The 13,414-nt window shown below is 42.4% G+C and overlaps 1 protein-coding gene across 2 annotated transcripts; it reads right to left on the bottom strand.

The window, feature by feature from the left end:
* Nucleotides 1–3,758: 3,758 nt before the first annotated feature.
* DYNLT3 (dynein light chain Tctex-type 3) lies at nucleotides 3,759–12,260 on the bottom strand. Of its 2 annotated transcripts, none has more exons than XM_028727416.2 (5): nucleotides 12,078–12,260; nucleotides 10,211–10,252; nucleotides 8,855–8,978; nucleotides 7,812–7,889; nucleotides 3,759–6,294 (listed from the first exon to the last, which is right to left on the bottom strand). In XM_028727416.2, exons 1-5 carry the CDS (start codon nucleotides 12,105–12,107, stop codon nucleotides 6,218–6,220), a joined length of 351 nt encoding a protein of 116 aa, XP_028583249.1. In that variant the 5' UTR covers nucleotides 12,108–12,260; the 3' UTR covers nucleotides 3,759–6,217. The 2 variants fall into 2 exon arrangements, with proteins under 2 accessions (XP_028583249.1, XP_028583250.1); XM_028727417.2 differs by lacking the exon at nucleotides 12,078–12,260 and adding an exon at nucleotides 11,282–11,523.
* Nucleotides 12,261–13,414: the final 1,154 nt, after the last annotated feature.

Genomic DNA, 13,414 nt, shown 5'->3' with positions numbered 1-13,414 from the left:
AAATATATTGATGTATGTGGACAATGTTTTCCTTTAATCACCAAATAACCAAAATTACTGTATACCGTGCTTTTTTTCTTAAAAAAATGTTTAGGGTACTCTCATTTTCCTGCTCATATTGAAATACTGCCCCTCAACGAGGCCAAACTTAGATTCACAAAATGTTTAAGGGTATGCGTATACGTGCATCCTCCCAGAAAAAAAGGACTGACTGTACACACATCAAGATTAAGAGGTAAGTCTTCCTTTATAAGCAGTTTGACTTCCAAGCTGCTGTGAGTTCTGTAAAATTCGCAAATGAAATGCTATGCCCTTTGGACCAGCACCAAGATGACAGGATGTATTGTATCCATTTACTGTTGTACAGGGCTAATAACAACGATTGTAAGCATGTGGATTTGGAAGACGGTTCTGTTGCAGTAAGACATACCTCCCCCCCCCCCCATGTATGATATTTTTTCATAGGCAGAAATTGTGGGTCATCTTATACATGGATAGCAGAGGGGCGATGGGCGATTGGTGGCAGCAGTCAGTAGGAGAATGGCAGAAGCGATTGGGAGTGTGATTGCTGCGGCAAGGCCTGCTGACAATTGACTGCTGCTGTGGCAATTAGGTGTTTGATTTACGCCAGCGGCTGGTTGCATCGAGTGGTCAGGTGGGCTTTTGGCGGCAAGCATGCTGACGATTGGTGGCCGCAGTGATGCATGAGATTTGCATTGGCAGGTAGGCTGTAGCGTGATTGGTGGTAGTGCCCCCCAAAAGCTCACTAACTCTGGGCAATCCCCCCCAAAAGCTCAACAACTTTTGTGGTCCCCAAAAATAGGGGTTGCCTTTTACATGGGGGCATCTTATACAAGGAAAAATATGGTACTTCCTTGTAAGTGTGCACAGGATTGCATTATAGAAGCATTGGAAAGTTGTTTCTTTGGTAATCAAAGCCTGAACTAGCATTTCATCATAAACAGTGAGGAACCACATCTGTTGTAGTCACATAGTGCAACATTCCCAAATGAGCAAGACCTTGTGAATGAGCATGTGACACATCAACAGGCAGGATCACACCCTGTTTTTTACTAGAATCTAAATCAAGCCTTATGAGGAACAGTTGAGGGAGCTGGGTATGCTTAGGCTGGGAAACGGCTGTCGCATGGAACAAACTTGTTTTCTGTTGTTTTGAAGGTTAGGACCCAAACCAATCAATTCCAGTTAAAAGAGAGGAAATTCTGCCTAAACATTAGGAAGACCTTTCAGACGGTAAGAGCAGTTCAACAGTGGAACAGACTACTTTGGAAGGTGGTAGACTCTGCTTCACTGGAGATATTGATACAGAGGTTGGATGGACATCTGTCAGGGATTCTTTAGTTGCTATTTCTGCATTACAGGGGGTTGAACTCAATAACCCTTTGGGACCCTTCCAACCCTATGATCCTATGAAACCACAGAGAAAGGGAAGGAAAATGGAGGCAAAGATCAATGTAGGGGAGGACATAGAATTATTTCTGTGGATTCAGGGCAGCCCAACAAAGCACTCCTTCACACAGAGCATAATTAGTTGATGGAATTCAGGATCCAAGTATTGGTGGTGGCAAATAGCTTGGATGTAGTGGTTGCTGGTCTGCTGGAGCAAATAAGCCTGACTGCTGCTTTCAACCTCCCCACCCCCCCACCCTAGCTGCTTGACTTCTTACTTGCAGTCAGTCTTATGAAAACTGTTGGGACAGGATGTAGATCCTTCTAATTACTGATCTATTTCTTCTTTCTGCTTGCAGAAATTAGCACTGAAACCAAAAGGGTGATGAAAGGTTGCCCGTTGTGTAATAATTTCCAAATGGCAAGCTGTCATTACATAAAATAACCACTTCCCCCAAGAAACAGCAGATGTTTCCTTGCTTTGTTGCATAGTCTCCATACTCTCTTGTTCATTTTACTTATTGTTACATACTTTTCTTTCATTGAAATCTTTTTTCACTCTGAGTCTTGGAGCATGGGGGAGGTCGGTGGAATGAGATGAAGCATTCTAACTCCAATGGCCCCTGAAAATCTCCAGTGCAACTTCTTGGGCTGGAAAAACTTCAGCCAGTCCACATTGTTAAAAGCTGTTGGAAAAGGGCTGGGGAGACCAGAGTTCAAGTCCCTAGTCAACCATGAAGCTCCCTTAAGACTAGTCACTCTCAGTGCAACCCTTGCAGGTTGCCTATGAAGATAATGTAGCAGAGAAATACAGTAGCTTGGAGAAAGAGGGGAAATAAGTGTTGGCATCCGTCTGGTTTGAGAGACAAGTGAGTGCACCACTAAGGGTGAAGTCAAACTGTGCTGTTAGCAGCACTGAAGTGACCTCCCTGGAGCGCAAGTCTGGGCAGCAGTGAGTGGAGGTCCTGGGCTGCCCAGGGAAATATATATGTAATTAATAAGGTAAAGGTAAAGGGACTCCTGGTCTAGTCGTGACAGACTCTGGGGTTGCGGCGCTCATCTCGCTTTATTGGCCGAGGGAGCTGGCGTACAACTTCCAGGTCATGTGGCCAGCATGACTAAGCCGCTTCTGGCGAACCAGAGCAGCACACGGAAACACCGTTTACCTTCCAGCTGGAGCGGTACCTATTTATCTACTTGCACTTTGACATGCTTTCAAACTGCTAGGTTGGCAGGAGCTGGGACCGAGCAACAGGAGATCACCCCGTCACGGGGATTCGAACTGCTGCCCTTCTGATCAGCAAGTCCTAGGCTCTGTGGTTTAACCCACAGTGCCACCCGCGTCACTATGTAATTAATAAACAGTAATAAATTATGAAACAGGATGCAACCAACCAACCATATCATTTAGGTTTATAAAATGCTTCAAAGTTACATACACACACCCTCTGTAAATCACAATCCACTTTCCTCTTTGGTTCACATACTTTCCCCCAGCCTTTCTTTGTTAACAGCATCCTTGTGTCATATATGCTAAAACTTGCAAGTGTCCCTGCTGAACTACTATGGGGGGTAGCCAGCCAACATTTATTCTAGTGCTGTTTTGATGGAACAGAAGGAAAATATGCACCAAGTATGGTAGTGACACCAGTTTCAGAAAACTAGTCAGAGCTCTTTTTCAGCACGAAAGAATCTCTAAATTAACATTTGAAACCAATGCTAAATACATAGGGTGAAATCCATAAGATCAGGCCAAAGGCCATGTAGTCCTGCATTCTGTTCTCACAGTGGCCAACCAGATGCTTATGCGAAGCCCAGAGAAAGCACTCTCCCTGCTTGAGACTCCCTGCTACTGGCTTTCAGAGCATTCTGCCCCCAACAATAGAGAAAGAACATACCTATGAGAGTTAGTAGTCACTGATAGCCTTGTCCCCCATAAATTTGTCTAATCCCCTTTTAAAATCACCCCTAAACCATTTCTATTTCTTGAGAAAGAAAATTCAAGAGTTTACGTGTTGTGTGAAGAAGTACTTTCTCTCTCCTAAATCTGCCAACATTCAGCTTCACTGAATGTCTCCTGAGATATTATATTGTGCAAGGCTGAATGAAATGAATGGGAGCTGTTCAGAAGCACACTGTGATCTCACATGGCTAGCACACACTTCAGTGGGGTCTTGGGGATTGTGCCTAAAAAGCGTAAGGTACAGTAGCTTGAGGAGTTGTTTTAACACAATAGAAAGATTGATCTCAACACATCAAGAAAAGACTAGAAGATAATTTTAGACCAGAAAATGTCCTATTAAATGCTCTAGCAATTGTTTGCTTAATTCATCCAAAAGACACAAGAGTATAGGGAAGGCAGGTACCTTTTATTTTTTTAGTTAAAACAAACTGTACCTATTTTAAAACCAATACCAGCATAATTTCTAGTGCAATCTTGCCATAAGATATATTGATGAGCATTCATTTTATGTTCAACTGCATTTTTTAAAACCCAGAAATACAATTGCGAATAAAACCATCTAGTCTCAGTAACAGCATCAGAAGTTTACTATAAAAAAGAGTAAAAGGTAGATTGTACCTTTGTCTTTATTTTCTGGCCAAACCCTTTACTAGTAGTTGTTTCAGACAACTGCATTCATCTATATTCTACAGTGGTTTCCACGATCTGTAAAATGTTCTCTCTTCATTATTATCTTTTACTGCTTCAGGAAAAAGATGAAAATAGCTTGCACCCAGAAAAAGAGCAAATTTTGAATCCAGAGCTGTGAGAGAACTTCGCATAGTATTTTAGTTCTGTTGCTGTAGATATGTGCATTCATTTAAAGAGTACAGAGATATCTTTGTTCACGCTATAACAATATGGAATATAAACATGGTATTTGCTTAAATATGCAACTTTATTAACGAAAAACAGCTAGACCTTTGGTGCTTTACATATTATAATGTTAAAGTAATTCAAAGCAAAACCATTGCAATGATAAAAAAAAATTCTAAACATAAACTGCAACTGAAACCAGCTTGTTGCAGTGTTGGCAAAAGGCAGAAATGCTTAATGCAACAGTATAGCTTCATGTTCTACTAGGTATATAAATAACTGCAAAACAATGTAACTTTTTATGAAAAAATAGAATCCTATATACGAAACATATTTGCAAAGGTACTTAATATTTGCTTGAGTGGTTCTTCAAGTTACTAGGATTACCCACTTGACTGAAGTGGAGAATTTTCTAATTTTGGTAGGTCTAGGAAGCAAGAAGCATACTGTTGATTCCCTGCATGTTTACTCAGAAGTAAGTTCCACTCTCTTCAATGCAATTTTCTCTCAAGTAAGCATAGGATTGCAGAATTATTTTAACTAATAACATAAATAGCAAGGATTTATGGTCTAACTCTATGAACACTATAGGAAGTAAGGACTGTAGCCAGTTAATTATTCTGTAAGTAACATACCTACAGCCTAAGTAAGTGCACCTTAAGACACAGACAAGTCCCCACTTCAAATTATTCTATTTTCAAGTGCTACATATGAAACATTACTTTTATATAGTTTGAAATGAGCAAGCACAACTCTCTTCAAGAATCTGAAGAGCCAAAGGCTGGTCCTGCCTGGGAGATATGCAATAAAATGGTATCATGAGAGCATTGCTAAACTTTTAATATCCTAATCTAAAGTATTTGCACATGTATTACCTGCACATTATTTTTATGCTTTCGGTTTGTGATTTTGTGCTGATGCACCAAATATCTGTTAATGCACCAATAACTGATCCAAATGTTGCAGAATGTTTTAATACAATTTCCCTACTTTGACGAATGTGCCTTAAGAATTGTGCCACAGTGTAAGCACAGCCTTTACAGCATGAAAAATACATTCTTTTGCTGAACATTCATACCCTGTTTGATAAAAGTAGGTACTTTGGCTTTATAAATTTTGTGCCTAAAACATGAAAATATTCTTTTACAACTTGTTGGGTTTTTCTGCTTCCTCCCCCCCCCCCCACTGCTTAATTTATTATGCATTATAAACCAAAAACACTAATAGTCTAAGCAGCAGTGGATTTCAAACTTAGAGCTTTCAGGGAACTTTTTTCACCTGCTGTGGGACCTATTCATGCTGGAATTATGTTCTGGGTTACACGCATGAGACTATGTGGTAGCAGTTGCACTGCATCAAAGGAGTGTGTGCATTACAGCAAACAACACGCTCTCACAACTCTAGTTTTCAGGGGGCAGAGATCGGCCGTTATACTGAAGCAGAACAGGTGGGAGTGCAAGGATTCCTTGGAACACAGGTTTAAAACCACTATTCTAAGGCATCAACTTCCATAACTCAGAACCAATTATATATATGTGTGTGTGTGTTACAAATAATATTCTCTTCCCCCTTACTGATTACATTTATCTTAAGCTTCTGTGTATGAAGTTCCAGTGGTAATGTGGGGGGAAACATGCATTTTCTTATTTTTACGTAACTTTTCCATCACTTCTTGCAGGTTGCAGGGTGGGGAGCAGAGAGAACCACAGTCCTAGAATGCTCAAAACATTGTCCTTTATCTTTTACAGCTGGTCTCTAGCAAGCTGCCAGCTGGCTAAGCCGAACGATTACACTTTACTATAATATATACTATAATATACTATAATATAATATATATTGTGCAGAGACTTCTTTTAAAAGCACATTTCCTGTTCTCTCTTTAGTGCATAAATATAGTTTTATTTAATAATTCTTACAAGGTACTATAAGTAATTTGATAGTTTTGTTCTTAAAGGCTTTGGCATAACTTAGTGCGATTTGTCCAGTTTGCTACAGAATAATGGCAACAGCAAAGACATTGACGATGCAGTTCATAGTTCGGTTTTCCCATCGAACTGTGCAGGTACCTATAGTGGATTTAAGAAGAGAAAGTGGTCAAGCTCTACATTCATTCTTAAGAGGACAACCGAATAACCCGAACTCATTTACAAAAGATAATCCCTAGAGGCTGTCAAATATTGCTTTTGGTGACTGATCTGGGCCACAACCCTAAACATGCTTACGAAGTAGATCTCTGTGAACTCTGCAGAACATACTTCTGGCTAATCATTTTCATGCTCTTGGTCCCAACGCTTGCACAATAATGCATATTAGGAGTCAGAAACTCAGAAAAATCCTTCATAGATGGTCACTGGGGTTAAATAAAATTAAATCACACTACAGCATGGATTCAGTTTGTCAACAGGACTTTGATGGTGGGCATGTGATCTAGTCCAAGTTGCCATTCCTGTAGTTGATTAAGAACCCACAGCACTTTGAAAATCAAACCTTTTGCCAATGATAATGAACAGGGCTGCTCTTAAAAGCCACAGGCAGCCCCCTGATTCTCTCCAGCTACTTCTTCTGCAAAAAAAAAAAGCCCTCGGGTGATCAACTCAGGCACAATGACGTGTTTTTCCTTTGTGCTGGTGGCTACTGCTACCCCAGGCAAAAAGCTATGGCCAGCTCAGTGCACTAAAACCGTATGCTTCATTGCTAGGGTTCTTTTTACATTTTTTGCTTAGCTGCCTTGAATGTGATTTTTCTTAGAAAGTAAGGACAGTGCCAGTGCTGGTGCACATTTCAGCATTTTCCTACCGGTACTCAGCATAGCAGAAAACGATTACAAGTCTCATAGTATATTTAATCAAGTAACTTACTGAGAACAAAACACGAAGAATATAAAGTTACAACAATATGAACATTCTTTCTTCGTTACAGCTTCGAGTCTCATCGGTCACTGAAGTACTGGCATATATGATTACTTGGTGATTTGTTTTTTTTTAACCTTGTTAAGCTTAGTTCTTCTCTTTCAATTGTATAACTATGAATTTGGAACAGTCATGCTGAGGAGTGAAGTCTGCCAGAGCTGTTCAGCGCTTTGAACGATGTCTGCCCTCATGAACAAGCACCACCTATCCAGGAGAATAGTCTCTTATCTTTCATGATGCCTTGCAGTAAGACAGATTTGATCCAGAGAGTGAATGAAGTTCAAATACTACTCAAACTTAGGCATCAATAACGATTCCGTGTCAGATTTAAACTCATCTAAAGAAACAGTCCTTGGCCTTCTGCCAAAGCATTTTTTCCATGCAACCAAAAGTGATTGGTCAGCCCTTTTAATTTTGGCCTGGCCTTATCAGCAGGTTTATCTCTCTTTATCATTTGGGGACCTGGGTAAAGAAAGTGGGTAACATATATAGTTTGGGTGAAATGATCCTAATTTCAGGAAGTACCTATTATATACCTATTATATCCTGGGGGCTATATGTGGGCTGCCAATTCAAACTGCCTTTCAACTGCAGCATAAGGTTTCACAACAATAAGTGAAAAGTCATTTTCTTTCATGAAGTAGTTTGCTTCAATTCTGCAGGCAGGCACTTACCATCAGTTGTGGTATCCCAAAAACATGAGCTTGCTGTATGCAGACCAGCTCCACACTTCTGCATCACTGCACAGGTTACTGAAGACAGAACAAAATCTCATGTTTATCAATAAAGTAGATTAATCAATCAGACTTCACTAGTCCTTTATACAACTGAAAGGACTAAGTGGTGGTTAAAGTATGAATTAAAATCCCCTGCCTTTTCCCAAAAACAAATTCTGTTGAATTATAATATTTAAGTTGCCACTATGCTGCAAAAGCGTGATCCTTTTTCTTTAAATTTCCTCTATTTAAGAAAGCCACGAGACATATTCCTCCTCAAAATGGTGGACTGCTTCCTGAACAGCCCTGATATTCTAGGCTTATGAAGTCTGTTGAAAATGCCTAGCTAATTTTCTGATGCAGATAATCAACAGCAGATGACCAATAAATGCCATGGGAATCTGAAAATGGAGCCCACCCCCCTCGCCAACCTGCCACATCCCATATTATTATAGTAAAATGCATAATAAATTGGAGCAAAACTGCCTTCGATGCTTTCACGAAGGTGGGTGGGGTGCAGCACATAGAACCTTATATGCCTCACGCTACTAACAAATTATATAGGAATGCAGGTGGCGCTGTGGTCTAAACCACAGAGCCTAGGGCTTGCTGATCAGAATGTCGGTGTTTTAAATCCCTGCGATGGGGTGAGCTCCCGTTGCTCGGTCCCAGCTCCTGCCAACTTAGCAGTTTGAAAGCACGTCAAAGTGCAAGTAGATAAACAGGTACCACTCTGGCGGGAAGGTAAACGGCATTTCCGTGCACTGCTCTGGTTTGCCAGAAGCGGCTTAGTCATGCTGGCCACATGACCCAGAAAAACTGTCTGCGGACAAACGCCTGCTCCCTCAGCCAGTAAAGTGAAATGAGTGCCACAACCCCAGAGTCGTCTGTGACTGGAATTAACTGTCAGGGGTCCTTTACTAACAAAAGTAGGCCTGAAATCATTTTCTCCTCATTAATTGTAAAATTAATATTAACTGCATATATGCACAGAATCTTACCAATGTACTTGTATGTTTTCCCCAATTTTACCAGTTGTGTTAAAGATTGTTCTACTATAGCTGCAGTCCACTGATTGACATTGTCGTGATTGTAATCTGCCTTGCCCAGAACACCTTCTATACACTAAAAAGGAATAAAAATCTGATTAAATACAAGTATTAAAAATAGATAGTAGTATAAAAATATATACTTTTAAGCCAGCCCCACTTTGTTATGTAAAGGGACTCAAATGTCAGAAAGAGATTCTCATTTGCCTCTTTTCCTAGGCTAGAGCTCCTAAATGGAGGCACATAAATCAGTAACTGAACTGTTTACACCATTCCCATCTCAGTGGTAAGAGTCATGTAACAAACATGCAGAATCCAGAAGAGCGTTTTAATAATCTGAATTTCTTTCCCAACAGGACTAAAATATCCTGCTGAGCTGGATATATTATTGTAAATGCTACAATTCTGAGTTGCTGCAGCATTGAAATTCAGACAGGGTGGTCCTATTGCCTCAGTATACTGAGCAGCTTCTCTGCCGTGGGCCACAATCAAACAACAGTCAACATAACAGCTACAGAAATAAATCCAATTGACTTCAAGGGCAGTTAAACAGCTCACCTGCACAGGACTGCCATCTCAGTCACCATTAGAAATTGTGTTCTACGGCGGGGGCGGGTTAGCAGAATTCAACAGAACACATACAGAACACTTAGCGCTACTTAACATTACAGTGGAGTGTTATAAAAGGCAGTATCCAGAATTGTTTATTTTCATGAATCAAAAGGGTTCCTTCCATTCATGGAATGATTCCAGTACAACAGAGGCTTCCCTCTAGCACAAGTAGGGGAAGTGATTTCCCCCTTATACCCCTTGCAGGCCCTACTGCCACCTCCCAGTGTTCCACAATGTCCACACTCCCTGGAGAAGATTGTCAGAGGAGCAGATTGTCAGAGGACTGCGGGGGGGGGGGTGAATTAGCAAAAATCACCCTCTTCTGTCAGCAAGAGAGTATGATCAAATCCATTGGTCTTGCTATTAGAATGTACAAAATAAACATCCAATATTGAAAATTTAGTATAAAGAGTTTGAATCTTGCTAGTGCAATCCTATGCACGTCTATTCAGAAAAATGCGCCATTGGATTCAATTAGCTATATTCCCAATAGACGTCCATATGACTGCAACTCAAGAGTGCAATATTAAACCCAGCAAGGGAGGATGCCCCACTAAATATAGTGGGACTCAGTTTTGAATAGGCAAGACAGGATGTCTGGTGCAAGTCTTTCAGGGATACCCATTATTCCTGGAAACAGAAAACTGTCACCAAAATACATAAATACTGTACTGTATACTAAAATGTGCAACTTACATCTTTAATAACACTGTGCGCTTCTTCAGCATTGAAGGTCATCTGTAATCATATAAGAGATTTATTTAATTAAATTATTATTTTTATCACCCTTCATAAAATTTAATTATAGAGCTACTTACGCATTTTAGAATACAAAATATAAAACAATAAAATTGCAGCTGCCACACAGGTTTTGGAAGAAATAATGAACCAAGACAGAATTTATTTATTCAAAAAGCCCACAAAACTCTCCAAAACAAGGTCCATATATTTATAATCTTCATTTATTCTGGCGATATCACCAGCTCATGAATTTGATGCATGCGGCTGCTGCATAAATGCCAAGTTCTTGTATCTTACTGAAAACTAAGTGTGTTATTAAAAATCACAATCACCAGAGTCCCAAATGGATTTTACAATCACACTATTTCTGGCTGTGTCCTGAAATTCATGCATCAGCATCTAAGGTCTATGTCAAATCTATATCAGGGGTCAGCAACCTTTTTCAGCCGTGGGCCGGTCCACCATTCCTCAGACCATGTGGTGGGTCGGACTATATTTAAAAAAATAAAATAAAAAATGAGCAAATTCCTATGCCAAATAACCCAGAGATGCATTTTAAATAAAAGGACACATTCTACTCATGTAAAAACACGCTGCTTTCCAGACCGCCCACGGGCCGGATTGAGAAGGCAATTGGGCCGGATCTGGCCCCCAGGCCTTAGGTTGCCTACCCCTGTCCTAAATGCTTTGACATGACAGTCAGACCCTCCAAAGGTTGTAGTCAGCATAGTTCTACTTAGGGTAGACCCACTGAAATTAAATAGGCTTAAACACAGGTCTGTTCTGATTATGTTTGGCAATGGATACAACTCCAATTTTTTAAAAACAAAACAAAACCAGGCTAAACATGTCACAGAATCAAGGGATAACAACAAAGGGAAGGGTCTGCAGGAGAGGGAAAGTGGGGAAAGAGCAGAGGAATTGTGTGTCTGCTGCCACATTAGAAAGATTCCCTGGATGCACACATAAAAACCCATCATACCAGGGAGAGCGCTACCCTTTCTCTTTTACACCATCCTTCTCTACCTGCATGAGGTTTTGTCCTCTCCTTTTTCAATTGTGTGCAGAGGGCGGCAGGCACTCAAACACGGGATTCTTGTCTGACGCGCTCCTCTTCCCACCCCCTCCTCCATCCTCCCTTGGCCTTAACCTTGGAATCCACTGCACTTCCAAATTGGACTTCAAAGCAATGACAGGCTCTTTTCACTACCCTATTTTGTTACCATCACCACCACCGTCTGCCATTATTCTGCAGTGGCCTCAATTGGCAGCGGGGGCGCGCGCGCGCAACCCTCCCCGTCCACGTGAGGACCGGCGTCGCAATGACAGCATTCTTGGGCGGACCAAGCTTCCCCCGCCTACGATCCCACAAGCGGCGCTTGCGATTGGCTGGGTGGAGACGTACACAAAATAAATAAATATTTTTTTTAAAAAAAAGCCTTGAGCCAGGTGACATTTTTATGCAGACCAGGCCCACCCACGTCGGAGCGAGACTGAAAAGCGCAAGCCGGCCTCTTACGAAGTCATGGTTGTTGTTGGGGGTTTTTTTGCGCCCCTCTCCTCCCCCCCCTCCACGCACACGCTTTAAAGCGGGTGGCAGGAACGGGAGGCGCCTCCGCCCCCGCGTGTCTGGAGTCGGGGGTCCCTAACCTAATTACTCAAGTAGAAGCGCGCGCCACGGCCAAGCGCCAGATCCTTCCCTGCGCTGCGACGAGGAAAAACCAGGTCACTGCTGCCCGCCGGGGCGACAGGGCGCTTGGGCTGGGGCGAGGAGGGCGCCCCGCTCCCGCTGGCCGGGGGAGGAGGGGGAAGTCCGTACTACCTCGTCGTTATGGGGGTGAAACTCTTCCATGGCCCCAGGAGCTGCGGCGGCGCGTCCCTATTCCCGGCAGTGGCGGAGGCGGCCCTGGTCCTCGCCCTGCTCCGCAGCTCCACCTTCCCTAAGCCGGAGGTGCGCAAAGAATGGCGCCACCCCCTCCTCCTCCGCCAGCTCCCTCTGCCGTCTGAAGGAAGCACTGGAGGCTCCCTCGAAGATGCCGCGGCCTCGCGCACACGCGCCTGTCGCTGGAGCTGCGCTGCCGACGCAAACAAGCTTTTTCCCCCAGCGCCCGCACGACGTCGAAGCAGCAGCCCCCCGTTTCCCCCTCTTCACCATGGAAAATCCGATTATTTAAGGTGCCAGCCACCCGTTTGCGACATCCCCCCCATCTGGAAACAACACTTGATTCTTAGCAGGGTCGAGGCTCATTCTTGAAATCTGTCTTCGATACCAGGGCTGAGTGCTGGAGTATTTGTGAAGAAAAACGTCTCCTGCCACTTTCAGGCTCAACGCGGCTTTTCAGGGCATACACGTGTACGTACATACGCAGAATGACGATAAAACGTTTTGGGGCAAAGGGCATAGCCTTTAGGTGGACTTCAGCCCCAACACTTTTTAGCAGGGGTGTCATAGTTGCCATATATTGCCTGTGATGTTGCTGTTAGCTGCTTTGAACCTGGTTTGCCATGGGAAAGTGACAAAGAAAAAAAGAGAGGAAGATGGAGATTTGGTCCATAACTGAGGTCTGTCCCACTCATATGACCCTTTAAGGGGCAAAGGGGCAACATAAAATAGAAATACACTTTCCTGACTTCCATTCCCTGCTCCTTTAGGCCCCAGGCTAAAGGGATGCAAGTGGCAGTGCACTTAATTCCAATTAGACTAATTCCTAGTCTCTGCTGCCATGTTTCTTGGGGGCGCCTCTGCTCCTGCCAGTTTGGAGGGCTTGCGGGAGGCAAGGGTTGTTCTATGACGTCCCAGTATTTTTCCTTGCAGCCCAATCATACTTCTGAACAGGGAAGAAGTAGGGTGTTTCCATTTAAAGATATGGGTTTTTTGAATATATGATGGGAAGGAATTACTGCAGGCTTCCCTGCAAAAATATTCTTAGTGTTTTGTATTAACTCACCCAGGGCCAAAATTTCTCCCAAGATGCCCCAATTATGAGTCAAAGATCATTTTTATTTCATTTATTAATTACTTCCCATGAAATATCCCAAAGTGATTAAACATAAAACATAAAAGTAGGGAAAATGACAACAACAAAAAATACAAAACCAATTTCAAATCCAGTACAGATACCGTAAAGATTGGAGTAAGTCTGCATTAGCTTCCAGTGG

This window comes from Podarcis muralis, chromosome 4 (genome assembly GCF_964188315.1).
Source record: "Podarcis muralis chromosome 4, rPodMur119.hap1.1, whole genome shotgun sequence".
Lineage (NCBI taxonomy): Eukaryota > Metazoa > Chordata > Lepidosauria > Squamata > Lacertidae > Podarcis > Podarcis muralis.
This window is presented reverse-complemented; position numbering and strand designations above follow the sequence as displayed.

Excerpts from the sequence above, each read along its gene's own strand:
- DYNLT3 (XM_028727416.2), bottom strand. The coding sequence starts at position 12,107 with ATGGAAGAGTTTCACCCCCATAACGACGAG. Across the intron at positions 8,979-10,210 it reads CGCACAGTGTTATTAAAGAT|TGTATAGAAGGTGTTCTGGG; the intron begins GTAAGTTGCACA and ends ATTCCTTTTTAG. Across the intron at positions 7,890-8,854 it reads GAAAACATACAAGTACATTG|TAACCTGTGCAGTGATGCAG; the intron begins GTAAGATTCTGT and ends TTCTGTCTTCAG.